The 17,656-nt window shown below is 40.2% G+C and overlaps 1 protein-coding gene across 8 annotated transcripts in view; it reads left to right on the top strand.

Annotated features, from left to right (window-relative positions):
* The window catches only part of IL20RA (interleukin 20 receptor subunit alpha), a 32,565-nt gene extending 15,141 nt beyond the window's left edge, over positions 1 to 17,424 (top strand). For 7 of the 8 annotated variants that reach the window (XM_081528865.1, XM_081528866.1, XM_081528869.1 and 4 more), the window contains 6 exons: positions 2,837 to 2,972; positions 7,983 to 8,161; positions 9,506 to 9,681; positions 10,249 to 10,393; positions 14,224 to 14,363; positions 16,534 to 17,424. In XM_081528865.1, the coding sequence (XP_081384991.1) occupies positions 2,837 to 2,972; positions 7,983 to 8,161; positions 9,506 to 9,681; positions 10,249 to 10,393; positions 14,224 to 14,363; positions 16,534 to 17,325 (1,568 nt within the window). In that variant the 3' untranslated portion in view covers positions 17,326 to 17,424. Of the gene's footprint in view, positions 1 to 2,215; positions 2,328 to 2,836; positions 2,973 to 7,982; positions 8,162 to 9,505; positions 9,682 to 10,248; positions 10,394 to 14,223; positions 14,364 to 16,533 lie in introns of all 8 variants that reach the window. The other variant, XM_081528871.1, reaches the window with a different exon arrangement.
* The last annotated feature ends 232 nt before the right edge of the window (positions 17,425 to 17,656 follow it).

Here is a 17,656-nt window from a genome sequence, read left to right as displayed (position 1 = left end):
CTACTAAATAGAACATTTTTCAAGATTGTGAAAGCAGTAGTCCTTTATAACATCATTGGAAATGGAGGGAACCGTTTTTTTCCTCCCTCCATTTTGTATATTGTCACCCTGCTTATTTAACTTATATGCAGAGTACATCATGAGAAACACTGGGCTGGAAGAAACACAAGCTGGAATCAAGATTGCCGGCAAAAATATCAATAACCTCAGATATGCGGATGACACCACCCTTATGGCAGAAAGTGAAGAAGAACTAAAGAGCCTCTTGATGAAGGTGAAAGAGGAGAGTGAAAAAGTTGGCTTAAAGCTCAATGTTCAGAAAACTAAGATCATGGCATCTGGTCACATCACTTCATGGGAAATAGATGGGGAAACAGTGGAAACAGTGTCAGACTTTATTTTTGGGGGCTCCAGAATCACTGCAGATGGTGACTGCAGCCATGAAATTAAAAGACGCTTACTCCTTGGAAGGAAGGTTATGGCCAACCTAGATAGCATACTTAAAAGCAGAGACATTACTTTACCAACAAAGGTCTGTCTAGTCAAGGCTATGGTTTTTCCAGTGGTCACATATGGATGTGAGATTTGGACGGTGAAGAAAGCTGAGTGCAGCAGAATTGATGCTTTTGAACTGTGGTGTTGGAGAAGACTCCTGAGAGTCCATTGGACTGCAAGGAGATCCAACCAGTCCATCCTAAAGGAGATCAATCCTGGGTGTTCATTGGAAGGTCTGATGTTGAAGCTGAAACTCCAATACTTTGGCCACCTCATGCGAAGGGTTGACTCATTGGAAAAGACCCTAATGCTGGGTAGGATTGGGGGCGGAAGGAGAAGGGGACGACAGAGGATGAGATGGTTGGATGGCATAACCGACTCGATGGACATGGGTTTGGGTAGACTCCGGGAGTTGGTGATGGACAGAGAGGCCTGGTGTGCTGCAATTCATGGGGTCGCAAAGAGTCAGACACGACTGAGCGACTGAACTGAACTGAACCATTTAACTTGTGTTTTTTTCAAGTGATTAACTTCTCTTAGTTTCTCTAAGTTTTAGACTCTCTGTTGTATTAGATATCTAGTGCTGTGTAACAAGCTACCTCAAAACTTAGCAGCTTAAAGTAACAAATATTATCTCTCAGTTTCTGTGGGTTAGGAGTCCAGTAATGGCTTATCTGGTGGTTCTGGCTCAGGATCTTTCATGAGAGTATAGTCAAGAGTATATATAAGAGTATAGATGACTGAGGCTGCAGTCATCTGAAAGCTTGACTGGGACTGGAGGATCCGCTTCTAAGGTCACTAATGTGCCTTTTGACAAGAAACTTCATTCAATTCTTTAACATATCTTGGAGGTCTGTTACTTGCCACATGGTCCTCTGTGGAGAACTGTTCACAAAAAGACAACTGACCTTTCCTAGAGTAAATAATCCAAAAGAGAGAAAGCAAGATGACAGCCACAGTATCTTTTATAACCTAATATTGGAAATGATGTACTGTCACTTCTGTCATACTCTATTGGTCACACAGACCAACCCAGCTACAGTATGAGAAGGGAATATACAGGCTGTGAATGCCAGGAGGAGGGGGTTACTGAAGATCATCTTGGAGACCGGCCACCAAAACTGTGGCAATACATATGATTTATCCATAATGTAAACTTGTAAAGAGGTTCACATTTATAATGAAATATGTTTTATTTTCAAAAAATAGAATGGTATGATGAGAAAATTATTTAATGTTTTGATATTATTGTCACATTATTAATTCTCTTTATTTAACCTATTATTCCTTTTATTTAAACTATTACAATGTTTATTTTTTAATCATTTCTCTGCAGAGGATTTCTAGAAATTAATCCCTTAGGATACAGAGCTTTTAACATTTTGATAATTGATATAGCATTTTAAGCTTCCCTGGTGGCTCAGTCAGTAAAGAATCTGCCTGCTATGCAGGAGACCTGGGTTTGACCCTGATTCAGGAAGTTCCCCTGGAGAAGGAAATGGCAACACACTCCAGTATTCTTGCCTGGAGAATCCCTTGAACAGAAGAGCCTGGCAGGCTACAGTCCATGAGGTCACAAAGAGTCAGACACAACTGAGCAACTAAACCACCACATAGCATTTCTAGAGGATCACTTAATTACAAAACACTAATCAAAATTTCTGTTAAATCATTGAACATTAATGATTGACAACACATTTCAGGGTGTAATTTATTTCAGAAAAGCTGCTGCTGCTGCTAAGTCGCTTCAGTCGTGTCCGACTCTGTGTGACCCTATAGACGGCGGCCCACCAGGCTCTGCCATCCCTGGGATTCTCCAGGCAAGAAGCAAGGTGGTTTAAAATAATCATTTTATTATTTCTAACAGTTCTGAGGATTAACTAGGGTTCATCTGGATGGTTCTTCTACTGGCCTCTCTCAAAGCCTCTCACGGAGCTTTAGTCTGAGGCAAATGGGGCTGCAGTGTCCACTGTGGCTTCATTCTGGCCCCTTGGCTGGAAAGCTGGGCTCAGCTGGGACACTAGGACAGCTGGATATCTCCCTTGTCATATGGCCTCTCGACATGGTTTGTCCAGCAGAGTAGCCCACTTTTTACACTGCAGTTCAGGGCATTCAAACAAGCAAAAGTGAAAGCTCCTAGGCCTTGTTAAGGCTCAGTCCCAGAATCACTTCTGTTGGTTAAAGAGGGTCATGAAGTCAGGTCAGGCTGGAAGGAAATTTCACAGAGCATGCATACTGGAAGGTACTGCTTCTTGAGGGCTGTATCTAGAGACCGGCCACTACAGGTTAGGTCTTCTTTCCTCTCCATTAAACCCTCAATTCCTCTCTACTCCTTTTTCAGTTCCCTGTGTCTCTGGTGATCTGCCTAAACCTACAAATGTCACCTTCATATCCATAAACATGAAGAATATCCTACAGTGGAACCCCCCAGAGGGCTTACAAGGCATGGAAGTTAGTTATACTGTGCAGTATTTCATGTAAGTCGATTCTTTTCCTTTGGTTTATTTATAAAAGCAAGACTTAGACTCCTATGCAAAGATTAACAAACCATCTATTATATTAAATGAGTGTTTGAAGAAAAAGAGAGATTTTAGATGTTTCCTGTTAAATTATCTTGTTATGTTTTGTTAGATTAAATTAGACAATAATTTCTTCATGTAAACAGAGTGTTGAGTGCTTAGGCAAGAGGAATATTTAAATGGAGAAAAGAAGTTGATCAAAATGTTATTCTGTGGCTGAGCAAACAAGGAGATCCATCACCTCTGAAATGTGTAAACTTATTAGAATTACAGGGTATTTTTAAGTGAAACTGAGTACCGAATTCTGTACAACTCATGGTTTTTATTAAAGATAGTAATGAATGGACATTTTCACTTTTCACCTCTCCCTCAAAACCCATGACAAGCAAGAAAGAATGCAAAATGATGAGTGAGTGTGGGATAGATTGTCACTTCCATACCCACTCACCTAATATTTAATAAAGAACTGCTCCCTCCAAAGAGTAATTGTCCCAAAGAATCCAGCAACCTATCCCTAATTACTGAAAGGGAGAAAGAAAAAAAAATGAACATAAGTTAAAAGTTCCTGAAAGCTTTCTTGTGGAAATAGAATAAAAATTCAGACAAGTAATTGTCTGTAGTTTGAGTCCATAAACAACGTGGTCTCTAATGGTAAATGTCAAAGAAGAGATAAACAGTCAAAGAGAAGATTCTAAGACTCCAAGAGGAAGAACTTTTTTAAAAAGGAAGATGGCAGAATTTAGGAAGAAGATAGAAAATAAAAATGTTTTATGGAGATGAAAAATCTATTCTAGCTGATAGCAATAATTGAACAAGTGATAATGACTGTCTGGAATTGCATATTGCAAATGCATGCTCTGCCTAGGAAAATTTAATAAAAATAATAGGAAGACATCCTGGGGAAGTTATTGAACTTTGAAAAAATGACATGATTTATAACCATCATAGTAAAAGCAATGATTTCTATCTGCAACACTCAGCTGATGACAGTGATACATCTTCTGAGGGAAATATAGGTGTAACCTAACACTCCCACCAAGTTCAACAGATGTATTTTCAAGCAGGTGGAACTTGGGATATCACTCCGCTGAGACTTTCTTGCAGAAGGTTGGGAGGGGAAACACTAACTAAAGAGGCTCTCCAACTGAAAGAGAGATAAAAATGAACCTAAACGACCTTAATAATGACAAGATTACAGCAAAAAAGATGAGTAGCATGCATTGAAACCATCTAAATGTAGAACTAAGACTAAACAGTAATGAGAAATGTGATTACAGAACTTCCTTTGAATGTTTGAACTTAATAATATAGCAAATTGTAAAGGTGGGGAAAGACTGTATGTGTACTGACTTTTATAGCGCCAAGGTATTATATGTGATCCGAAATGAAAATGTTATCATTTGAATAACTAAACTCTCAATATCTTTCATATATGATTTTCTTAATTTAAACTATCTTATTAAAAGATATTGAGAACTAATATCTTGTGTGATGAAACATTTGAACTGCAGTGATTCATTTCAGTTTAATTTCTTTCTCATTAAAGTTCAAATCAAATTAAATTTACTGTTTTTATTAAAATCATAAGTATGGCATAATCAAGTTTTTGTCTACGTATTCAACTATTGAATCATTCTTCTGGGTACATATAAGCACAGTGAGATGTACAGAATCACATGTACCAAATGTTTCGGGGTAATGGGCTTCAAGGTAATTTATTTGTCTCTCCATTATACTTTTCTGATCATGTGAGTTTAAAAAATGTACCATATTTACAAAAAAAAAAGGATAATGTTGTTTTTGTCTTTGAAAAAAAATATTCTGACCATTAAAGTCAGTGGAAGACTTTGGCTGCTATTCACAATGACCTCATCTATCTAGAACCTCATGCTCATTGCCAGTGAGTTTCTCAGGAACCAGTATTTTAGGGAAGAGGCATCACTCTGTCAAGAGAAATGGCTCACGAGTGTGCCCTTGCCTCCTTTTCCAATAGGTGGAGCAAGGAGCTTGCTCTGTTCTTCATGTGTTTGTGTGATTCAGAAAAGGATTTTTTAAAAAAGAGAGTCATCACTGCTCTGAGAGAACAGATAATTTAGATTATATACATTTCAAAAAAGAATGTTTGAAGGAAACTTTCCATTTTGGAGTTGTTACGCTCCCTGTGCATGTGGATGGTGGGCCGGAATACAGGGCAGTGTGTGTCACCGACAGACTCCATGCTTGGTTCCAAAGGCAAACAGTCCTGGGTTCACAGCCAGGCTGTGGACCTGGCTGGTGATCGATTACACATTTTTACTTTTGAGTGAAGCCTGTTTCCAAGTAAAAGATGAAATTTTAGCAAAAGTTTAAATTATATCTATGCGAGGAATTTAACGCAGATAATATAGTGTCGCATTAAAAGCACAAGTTTTAGCATCAGAGAAAGTGGTTCAAACCCCAGCTATGCCTGTTCCTAGTCAGACTAACTTGAGCAGCTCCATTAACATCACTGAGCCTCGATTTCCTCATCTGTAAAATGGGATGAATATAATGATACCCACCTCCAAGGGTTATTATGACAATTAAATGAGATAAAGCTTTCAAATCCTAAGCACGCGCCCATGCTTAACAGGCACTTGATAAATGTTTCCTGCTGTTACCAGAAAGCAGTCGGAGACCACCTAGAGCCCCACATGATTTTGAGGCATGGATAAACATCATTGCTGTGGCATTTATTGTGGGATTCATGTCTATCGGCTTGTCAAACTTACAAAGCATTTTATCCAGAACTTGGTCAAGAGTATTTCTCCTTCATCAACATCTATCATGGGATGCTGCCCCACCCTTGGCAGAGTCAGGAAGTTTGAGGAGAAAGGGTCAAATAGGCGATGGCAGTATTTTTCTAGCCACTAGTCAAGACCTGTTGGTGAGCCATGAAATCAATTTTGAGGGACATAACTAGCATGGCAAGGTTTAGGATGGTGTGGAGGGGATTAGAGTAGTAAAATAACTGAATGCCTGGCATGTAGTAAAGTTGTATGATCTTATAAAACCTTTGTTTTGGTATGTGAGATATATGTATGAACTGGGTCACAGTGTGAAATGTATTTCTTTCTGTGGCTCACCATCATAGAAAGTGACAAAAGTGTGAAAGCCCCTTGGCATGGTGATTACTTGAATTGTAGAAACTGGTCAACAAACTCTATTTCTTCTTATCTTTTTTAAGATTTTTTTTTTATGTGAACCGTTTTTGAAGTCTTTATTGAATTTTTTACAATATTGCTTCTGTTTTATGTTTTGGCTTTTTGGCCAAAACATGTGGGATCTTAGTTCCCCAACCAGGGATCAAACCCACACCCCTCGCATTGGAAGGTGAAGTCTTAACCACTGGACTGCCAGGGATGTCCCCAGATCTAACTACATTTTTAACGTTTTCTGGTAACTATGGTACTTATGAAACAGGAGATGTTTACTTTCAGGACCCTGTTGCCATATTCTGAAAAGGGAAGATACCCTTAAGCTTTTGCAGCACTTGATAAAGTTGGCAGTTCCTCCTCCTCAACACATAGTCTTCCCTTGACTTTTATGATGTCTGTTTTTCTTTTTCCTTCTCCTTCTTTAGCTGCTATTTCTGAGAATACTTTGTATCTCACCTTTAAATGTTGATGCTCCTGAAATTTTATCCTAGGCTTTGCTTTGTCTCCATGGATAATTTCATTCATGCTTGTGCCTTCAATGAGCAGCTTTATGGGATTTCAAAATCCCTACCTCCCACGCACACCTTTCTGCTGAGCTCCAGTTCCTTCTGGGCACCTGCATTCGGATACCTTTTACACATATCTTAAGCTCAACATGTCAAAAACTGAACTCATCTTTCCTTCCTCCCCATCCCCCACTCCCTATTTCTCAAACCCACTCTTCTTCCGCATTCCTGATCTGGGTAAATGTTACCACTGTTCTACCGATCTATCCTGGACAGAAAGAGATGTGATGCTCAACACTTTCTTTTCCATCATCTCTTACGTGCACTCAGTCACCAAGTCTTGCCTCCTAACATTTCTTACTTTTGTCCTGCCATTCATTCCACTGTCACCATACTTGTGCTATCCATCTACATCTCCCACTTGGACCACTGCAGCATTCTCTTCAACCGTTCCCCAGTCGGACACTCATGACCCATTATGTTCTCTCTGCTACCACCAGAGTTAATAGCCCAACACACCTAATAGCCCAACATGCCTGCTTTAATCCTTTCAGTAGCCTCTCATGCAACCCTGTCTCTTTCACTTGGCTCATCCCGTGTCACTTAAACTCTCAATACCTCAGTCTCTCCCACCTGAAAAATGCTAAAAATATCCCCCCTTCCTATTTGCTGTGAGTGTTATGTTTTTAATAAAGGAGAGGAAAAGTCTATATGAACAACCTAGTCGGTATCATCATTATCACTATGATCATCGAAAATACAGATTTTGAAATGAACTCCAACCTAGTGAATTTTCCCTAGAACCCTTGAGGGCAAGTATATTTTTAAATTTTATGAGAATGTCAAAAAGAATTTCTAAGAAAAAAAATTAGTAATTTTTCTTAAAACACCCCATCCAAAACAAACAAACAAAAAGTATCCATCAAACTGTCCTTGGTATGCATGTGGGCTGTAAACTTACATAGAAAAATTGATCACACAATCTGTAAAATTTATACTGTAGCCCAAGAATAATAATAAAATACATGCTTTCAAATGTACTATCCACATTATAATTCACAGAAAAGAAAGATGATTACAGAGACTCTGACTCATGCTCCTGACAGATAATGAAAAAAATTGCTAGCAGCAAAAGTAGATTCTTTTTTATCTCAATGACAGGCACTTTTGCTGTTTTGAAGAGAAGGTCTTAAGTTCCATTCAGTTTTATATAATGACTGTTTTTGTTTCCTATTGTAAAGCATGGAGAGCACCTCATTGTTGATTCACAGTTTTCTTCTCAGCAGATATGGGCAAAAGAAATGGCTGAATAAATCTGAATGCAGAAATATTAGTAGGACCTACTGTGACCTCTCTGCTGAAACTTCTGACTATGAACATCAATATTATGCTAAAGTTAAGGCCATGTGGGGAACAAATTGTTCCAAATGGGCAGAAACTGGACGATTCTATCCTTTCTTAGAAAGTAAGTAGCTCAGTTGTGTATTAAATAAGTATCAAGTTCATCTGACCTAATGTAACAATCTCTGCCTCATAGATAGCCTTGTCCAAATCCCAGTGCTCTGCTTGGCTCTCTTCTGCACTCTGTCCATTAGGTGGAGTAACCAGCCCAATACTGGTCACTTCACCTTACTGTATCTCAGAGCCTCATCTTTAGAAAAAAAGGTTTGGCCAAGTGTCTCTCAGATTTCTCCCTGATCCAGAATTGACACTAGAGGCCAAAACTGTCAAATTTTGATTTTGCTTTATTGCTCAATTGAGACTGTATAATTTCAGGAACAACTGACAGATTTATGTTAATGTTATGGTTTTATAAACTATTTGACATATGCCCACAGATTGACTAAAGATTGTTTTCAGGAGGGAGGTTCAAGAGGGAGGGATATATGTCTACCTATGGCTGATTCTCATTGTTGTACAGCAGAAACTAACACAACATTGTAAAGCAATTATCCTCCAATTAAAAATAAGTTTAAAAAAAGACTGTTCTGATCACCAAACTAAGTCTCTGCTTGTTACAAACTCGATACTGTGATGACAAAATTTCTAGGTGTAACTCGGAATGAGGGCAACGTCTTCCTGGTATTTGCTTTTTAAATTCTCCCATCCCAATCTAAGATTGATTCAGCCATGGAGGACCCACTCAGAGCTGCCAGGATGACATTTACAAGTGCTCCCTGAGTTCTGGAGCTGGCACTTTCCCTTGTTGCTCTTCTAGATCAGAAGTCAGCAAACCAGAGCCTCAGACTAAATACAGCACCTCACTCCTTTCTATTTTTCTACAGGAGAAGAATGATTTTTACATTTATATAAATAATAGTTGCAACAGAGATCACATGGCCTGCAAAGCCTAAAATATGGCCTGTACCTTTGTGATAAAAGTTTGCTAATCTCTGTTCTAGATTAGTCTCCCAAGGTTACATCCCCAAAGCTCTTTAGCAGTGCTTCATTTCTCCACTGCTGATCTTTCAAACACATCAAATCTGATTAATGTTATTTATCACCAACTTGTCAGGTTATAGTAGTGTTGCAAGCACTTTTAATTGTATTTACTATCCTCTAGTACTGTTTATCCAAGTAACTAGGAACTACATGTGACTAAGTAAATCAGCTGTTTTAACATTGCATCAGAGTCTGTGACTTGATTATTTCAAAATTTGGTATAATTTGGGTCTGGGTGAGCATTCTGAGGCACTTCAAATAAGAGGATGGGGTTTAGAGCTTTGATCCCAGTAGAATTATACTGTACCTTCATCCAAGGTGTTTTCTACATCTGAACATGATAATTCCCTCTCCCCTCCCCTTTAAGCACAAATTGGCCCACCAGAGGTTGCTTTGACTACTGATGAGAAATCCATTTCAATTGTTCTGACGGCTCCAAAGAAGTGGAAGAAAAATCCAGAAGAAAGCTCTGTTTCCATGCAACAGATATACTCTAATCTGAAGTATAACGTGTCCATATATAATACTAAATCCAATAGAACGGTAAGCCTGAAATGGAATGGGGACCTATAATCTGTGTCACTTTCTGAAGCTAATGCTGGAACATGCAGCCCTGATTCTAAAATTCCCGGCATGTGAATCTGGGAAGGTGTGATACTCAAAAGTGATGCCTTGCAGGAGACAGTTGAAGGTGATGCATAGAAATTTAAAGAGCTACCTTCAGATTTTCCTTACAGAAAGTCTCTGCTGTGATGTTGTTGCTAACATGTAGAGCAATTGTCCACCTCACTTTGATGGAGAGTTTCTGCTTGCTTAACATCTGCCAGTCACTCTCCAAGAAAGAAAAAAATATTAGCAAGAACACAGGATAAAGTTGAATAAGAAATCCCTCCTATGTCATTATTTAGAATTGTTCCCACAATTTGTTTAGTTCCTGACCACGCCCTGCCGAGCTGAAGGGAAAAGTTATTTTAAAGCTGTTGCTAAAAAGAAAATGCATAGTGAGAGCGAGTTAATGGTGCCTCGGTCTTTTATTTATTTCTGTAGTTATTTGTCGGGGGGTTGCTGGAAATCCTTGGCTCTAACTGTGTTTGCGATTCTCTATCCTAGTGGTCCCAGTGTGTGACAAACCACACTCTGGTGTTCAGCTGGCTGGAGCCGGACACTCTGTACTGTGTCCTCGTGGAGTCCTTTGTCCCAGGCCCTCCTCGCCTCACTCAGCCTTCTGAGAGGCAGTGTGTCAGTACTCGAGAAGGTAAGCTTTGAAAATCTCAGCTGATCTGGGGAAGGAAATCTGGTAAAACTAGAAGGAAGTATGGCGGTGTCGACAAGGTTTTGACAAATCCATGTCTACCAGAAACAGGCTGAAGCGAAGGCAGAAACAACCATCCCCGGGCAGCCTGGGACTCTGCCACTGAACTTGACTCACGGTGTTTTCACGTTCTGGGGAATCCTCAGTACAGGTCCTGGCGTCCACTGCCAACATCACTCTGCCTTGCGGAAATAGAATTATAGGAATTTTTACATACGTGGTCTTCCTTCTTTAAATCTATAATCACTCTGATCATAGAAGTCCTGTGGGTCTTAAAGAACATCAGATGATTTATTCCTAGAAACAGACAGTACCCTAAAAACACTTAAAGATAGTGTTTGGCTTCTCCTCCAGAATACAAATTAGAGACTGTGCGGGTTGTGTTCAAATATTACTCACTGGCTGTGGGAGGGCCTGGGGTCAGCAAATCAGTTACTACTCTCTCAGTCTTGCAGTTGCTTCTCTCTCTTTCCGTTTATTTGTCTCCTTCTCATGTTTTCTGAACTTGGCTGACTAGGAAGTGTGATTGAAAATTCTTATTCCTGTTAGGAGACTAGAGTTAGGAGCTTGGCATTTGTTAAATTGTTCTTCCCTGAGGGAGAGTCCTCCTGATGGCTTAGACAGTAAAGAATCCGCCTGCAATGCAAGAGACCTGGGTTCCATCCCTCAGTGGGGAAGATCCCCTGGAGAAGGGAATGGCCACCCACTCCAGTACTCTTGCCTGGAGAATTCCATGGACAGAGGAGCCTGGTGGGCTACAGTTCATGCGGTCGCAAAAGAGTCTGACACGACAGAGTGACTGACAGTTTCTCTGAGAGTGGTAAAACCTTGAACTCAGAACATAAAAGTTGAAAATAAATCCTAAAGTTTATCTTCATGGAACAGCTCTTCCTCTATTCTTCTTCTGTTTCTCTCTTCCAAATGTGCTGGCTTTCCACATGAAATAACCATTTTCTCCCAAGCCTTTTCTCATCACAACTATGGGACAGGAATGGTGACAGAATCCCTGTTTTCCTCTCTCCTCATGCCTTCCACATTTTGAGATGAAACTGTCCCAGGGATTAAAAAGGGAATTTTGTGAATACATATCAAAAGTGAAAAGCCTTATGTTTGAATCTCCATCCTTATCATACCTTCCCCTTTTAAACAAAGGATTCTCTACCATATGTCCAATAAAATTAAAATGCAAAACAAGCAAAAGGCAAAACAAAGCAGATTGAGGAAATCATTTTTGTATTTGGAAGAGTGTTCTGTTTACTAACAGCTTGATCAGTGGCCAAATGGTAGGAATGAATTCCCAGTGGAAATCAATCAAGCCATTGGCAAAGCTAAAGCAACTAAAATACAGATTAAATTAAATACTTCCCAGTAAGCAGATGGAGCTGACTTTTTCACTAGTCCTGGAAAAGTAACAAAATAACAAAGTTCCATTTCAGGTTCTGACCTTTTCTGTGATTTCCTAGCTGTTGATCAACTCAGGTACCTTTCTAAGACACCACTATGAGGGTCTACTTTTTCAAAAACTTGCTATTACCTCTCTTGGGACTATTCTTGGAAATATTTCTGTTCTCCAAAATCCCTCAATTCCTAAAATACAGGTACAGTTTATTAGCTGATTGTTGCAAACCTGTGCTGGTGCCATCAGTCACTGTTGTCGCAGCCCTGTTTAAGCAGGGCGAGTTTGGTCCTGAAACCAGAGATTGTATTAAGAGGACTGGACTGAATGGGATTGACATATACACACTAGAATAAATAGATAACTAAGAAGGACCTACTATATAGCTTAGGGAACTCTACTCAATACTCTGTAATTGCATGTATGGGAAAAGAATCGAAAAGAGTGGATATATGTTTATGTATAACTGATTCACTTTGCTGTGTACCTGAAACTAACACAACATTGTAGATCAGCTAAACTCCAATACAAATTTTTTTTAAAAAAGAGGACTGGGCTGAGTTGTAGCCTGAAGTAGGAACAGGTGATACTCAGTCACCTGCCACATCTGCATTATTGGCGTCTTTCTATGTGGAACTTGTAGACAGATGCGCTCTTCAGGATGGAAGAACCTGCAGTTAGACCCATGTACCCAGACCTCTCTTACTGGTACTTGTTGACCAGAAGTCCATGATGCTTCTCTTTCCATTTTTTAACTGGACAGTGACTTGGCAGCTTTCTCCCAGGACTAGGCATCCAGAGCATCCAGTGTCTGCATGGGTTAGAATGCTCTCAGGACACTCCTGCTGATTGTATTAGTATGTAAGGAATGGCCTTCCAGGTGGCTCAGTGGTAAAGAATCCACCTGCCAGTGCAGGAGCCACAGGAGATGGTGGGTCTGATCCCTGGGTCAGGAATTTCCCCTGGAAGAGGAAATGGCAACCCATTGTAGTGTTCATGCCGAGATAATCCCCTGGACAGAGGAGCCTGGTGGGCTCCTGCGGTCCCTGGGGTTACAAAGAGTCAACAGGGGTCACAAAGACACAACTAAGCGACTGAGCACACAAGCACAATGCCCTAGAACTTTCATCATTTGTGCTAGAGCTGCCCCTTTTTCTACAGCTGTATTGGTCACAATTCTCTGGAGAACACAGTACACATAATCTTTATATGTATATACGCAAAGAGGGAGAGAAAAAGACTTATTTTAAGGAGTTGACTCACATGATTTTGAAGGCACAGGGTAAGTTCAAAATCCACAGGGCAGGCCAGCAGGCTGGAGAACCAAAGAAGAGTTGATGTTACAGTTCTTGTCTGAAAGTGATCAGGTAACAGAATTCTGTCCTCCAGAGGAGTGGGGAGTAATCAAGTCTTTTTTCTATCAAAGCCTTCAACTGATTGGATGAGGCTCACCCATATTATAGAGGGTAATCTGGTTTACTCAAGTCTACTCATATAAATGCTAATCTCATCTAAAAAAAGTTTTCACAGAAGCATCTGAAATAATATTGGACCAAATAACTGGATACCTTGTTCTACATAGATTGACATGTAAAATTAACCCTTTCAATTTTCAAGTACTCCATAGAAGCTTAGCAAATATAAATTAGTCACAATAAGTCCTGTCCATCAACCATACAGTCTGATCAGTGGTGATCCAGGACTACTTTTATTAAAACTATTCAGCAGATCTTTTCATTCATCTATGGACTTTTAAATTCACCATGCACCTTCAGGACAGCAGGACCTAGAAGAGAGTTACTGCCATTCTCAGCACATACCACCTCAGCCACCTCCCACACACATCCCCAAGTTCCAGACCTACCAGAAAACCTGGCCAGCTGTGTAGGATGGTTCTATTTGTTACACAGAAGATGACACCATATGTTCTTCTCCTCTCCTCAATATATGGAAAAGGTTGAGTCGAATGAGTGATGTGGAAACGTGGAGCAGCTTAATGGAATCTTCACAAGAAGGTTTTGCTTGGTTTGCAGTGCTCTGAGTTGCCTTAATATACACTTAACTTCAAATATAAGGACCAGTATGAGTCTCATAGCCAAATATAAGCTGTTGGAATACCTGCTGATTTGGGTTGTTAAGGCATCCTTGCTGTAAAGGTTTGAGACAAGTCCAGATGATAATTAAGGCTATCTATTGTCAGAGAGAATAAGAATTCTGAGATCTCTCATAACATTTAGCTCAAGCTTCTCAGTTTATAAATGAGAAAACTTAATTTCTAAATGTAACTGATCTCTACAAAGCTGCTTGACCTTAGCAATGTTTTCCCACCCCACCAAATCACAACTATCTACCCCACTTCACTTTTCTGTTTTTATAGATCAAACATCAGCATTGGAGGTTAAAATCATCCTCTGGTATGTTTTGCCCATATCTGTTACTGTGTTTATTTTCTCTGTGATGGGCTACTCCATGTACAGATATATCCATGTCGGTAAAGAGAAACAACCAGCAAATCTGGTGAGTACTTACTGTGGTAAGAGGCATTATAACACACCTCCAAGAAGATAGAAAAGGATGTTCTAGAACAGATACCATTCCTTTTATGGGCAGAGTGAGTTTCAAGTTAAAGAGTTGATGAGTTAAAAACTTTCTGTACTAGGTTAACTCATTAACGTAACCAAAGAGAAAGATTCCTTTACTTTGACAAAGATTTTATATTTACTGAACAGATTAGACTAGGTCTTGAGGTACACAGATAAATTGTTATGATCCATGCCCCTCCAGAGGCTTAAGTCTAGTTTGGAACTAGAATTTTTAAATGATATGTGAAGACTAAGATGAAAGTGTGTTCTCGGGACTCTTGAGGGTACAGGAAGGGCAGTGGCACCTTACCTGGAGGATCAGAAGGAATCTTATGCCGGGGCTTGGTCATGAAAGTTGAGAGAGAGTTAGGGCACCTACCACAGGCAGAAAAATTAGCAGAGTCAAAGGTGGGTGGATGTTTGGAAAACCACATAATAATGCTCCTGAAATAAAGTTCCTGAAAAGGAGCTATGAAAGAAGAGACTGAGGGAGTAAGGCCAAGTAATGGGAGAATTGGGGTGCTATTCTAAGGAACTTGGGCTTCATCAGGTTTGCAAAACTCTGTAGGGTTTTGGGTTGGGATCATCAGGGTCAATATTGAGTTTTAGATACAACTGGATAGTGTTAAAGACAACTTTAAGGGGAGGAAGCCTAGAAACAAAAAAAAAGCAGCTAGGAGACTGTGAGAGTTGTCCAGGAGAGGGAAGATGAGAGTCTAAAAGAGGAGAGTGGGAGGTAGGGCTGGAGACAGTCACAGAATGGAGACACGTTTAGGGGGAAAGTGGCCAGGACTTCATCACTCACAGCAAGGAGAAGCAAGAAGGTAGAAGAAGGAACAAACCTTATGCTTCTAGAACATGTACTAGAGGGTTTCCAAGGGCTGAGCATATTTTAACAAACAAAGATTATTTCTTTGGGAATTATCAAAATACATGTTCATATGTACATGATACATACATGCATTTCTGTTCTGTTTTAAAACATTTCTATTGTTCTGCCTTCATTTAGGTTTCAGAGTTTTAGTTTTTAGTGAGATAGGGAGACCTTTTCTAGGAGAAAAAGGCACAGGAGAACTGACCATGTGTGACTTTTTGAAACCAAAACTTTCATAAAAGAATGATGTTGGAGTTCCTGTTTTCTAGTTAAATGAAATTACATCTTAGGGTGGACAATGAGAACTGGAACATAATTCATGGTCAACAATCTGAATTGGCACCGTCCATGTATTCCCAACAGAATGTTAATCTTAAACAAGTTTCCTCCCATGATCTAGTTTCTCTATCTGCTATGAACCGGCAGGTGAATTTCCGATTTTGGCCCTATTATAGCATAGTGTAGGGGGGCAGTTAGTTAAACCATCTCTATTCATGTGCTTACTTCCCTTTTTACACCTAGTTTTCATACCTTTCCACATTTCCTGTCCAGAGTATATGCAGAAAACAGCTGGTGGCCCAGAGGACGATTTATTGATTAATACATTAAAACTGTAATTAGGGCTTCCCTGGTGGTTTAGGTGGTAAAGAACCTGCCTGCTATGCAGGAGACCTGGGTTCGATCTCTGGGTCAGGAAGATCCCCTGGAGAAGGGAATGGCTACCCACTTCAATATTCCTGCCTGGAGAATCCCAGAAGAGCCTGGCAGGCTACAGTCCTTAAGGTCGCAAAGAGTCGGACACGACTGAGTGACTTTCACTTTCAAACTGTAATTAACAAAGGAATTTCAAAACCTCTATTTGTTTTCACTCATCCTGACACAGCAGGAATTCTGATTTTACAGAATTTAAAAAATGAGGCTCCAGAATTTAAATAACCCCCTTGAATGCCCTGAGCCAATTAGAGGAAGGGGCAATCACACCCTGACCCTTCGACTGGATCGGGACCACCCAGGGAAGCACTTTTCACTGCCATGTGCATCTCATGCATCTTGGGTCCCTTGGGTCCAGGTGAGGGAGGTTTCCTGTGTACTCTAAGCATAACTTTCACTTCCATGAGTTGGTAAGTATAGGCCTTTAAAACTATGTGGGGACAGTATAAATTCTAACTAACAGCTGCTTTTAATGTCTCTGTAAAGTGAAAAGGTGAAAACCGTTCTCTTCTCTGTTTAGGTTTTGATTTATGGAAATGAATTTGACAAAAGATTTTTTGTACCTACTGAAAAAATTGTGATTAACTTCATCACCCTCAATATTTTGGAGGATTCTAAAACTTCTCCCAAGGATATAAGTGTAATGGAAAAAGGCAGTGATGCATCAGACATGAATGAGCCCATCGAGGACAAGGAACCCCATTGGGAGGATGTGGAGGTGGAACACCTGGGCTATGTGTCACATGTAGTGGACATTGTGTATGACTTTGAGAAAAGCTCCAAAGGGACTTCCCTAACCCAGCAAGAGCCACCCAGCAGAACAAAGCCCATGGATAAAACAGTCATTGAATATGAATATGATGTAACAAGTAGTGACATTTCTGTGGAGCCTGGAGGACAGGAGTTCAATTTGCAGGAGGAGGTGTCCCTACAAGGAAATATATTTGAGCAACAGGCAACTTTAGCAGACTTGGGTCCACAAACACTGCTGTATTCATATACCCCTCAGCTCAGAGACTTGGACCATCTGCGGCAGGGGCATGTGGACACAGAGGAGGGGCCAGAGGAAGAGCCATCCACCACACTGGTTGATTGGGACCCTCAGACTGGCAAGCTGTGTATACCTTCATTATCCAGCTTTGAACATGACCCAGAGGGATGTGGGCATCCTGAATCTGAGGGGCTCAGGGAGGAGGGCCTCTTATCTAGGCTCTACCAGGATCGGGCTCCAGACAAGGCACCGGAAGAAAATGAAGCCTATCTCATGCAATTTATGGAAGAATGGGGATTATATGTACAAATGAAAGACTAACTCTCAAATGTCCCTTTGCCAGACCTCTACTGTTACAAAACATGTCAGTGCAGAGAAGTGGCCCAACAATAAAGTACCTGAGATAGAAGTTTACTCATATTTCTGTGTCAGTGAGAATCACTCATTTCTTTTATTTTCGTAGCACTTGTTTAGTTCTGCCTCATATGGGTGATTCAGTCATGCATGGAGGTCTCCTGCACTAATGGTGGGCACCCAGAGTACAGGGGCTGACCCTCTTTGTACCCAGTAAATATTCAAAAATGTTGACCAAACTGGATGCAGAATTTATTCAGGTGGGTATGCTGTAGTCTTATTTGTGGTTTTCTAACAC

The sequence above is a fragment of the Giraffa tippelskirchi genome, chromosome 9, assembly GCF_054371585.1.
Source record: "Giraffa tippelskirchi isolate mGirTip1 chromosome 9, T2T-mGirTip1v1.2.pri, whole genome shotgun sequence".
Lineage (NCBI taxonomy): Eukaryota > Metazoa > Chordata > Mammalia > Artiodactyla > Giraffidae > Giraffa > Giraffa tippelskirchi.
The sequence above is the reverse complement of the archived record's forward strand: the minus strand, read 5'-3'. Positions and strand labels throughout refer to the sequence as shown.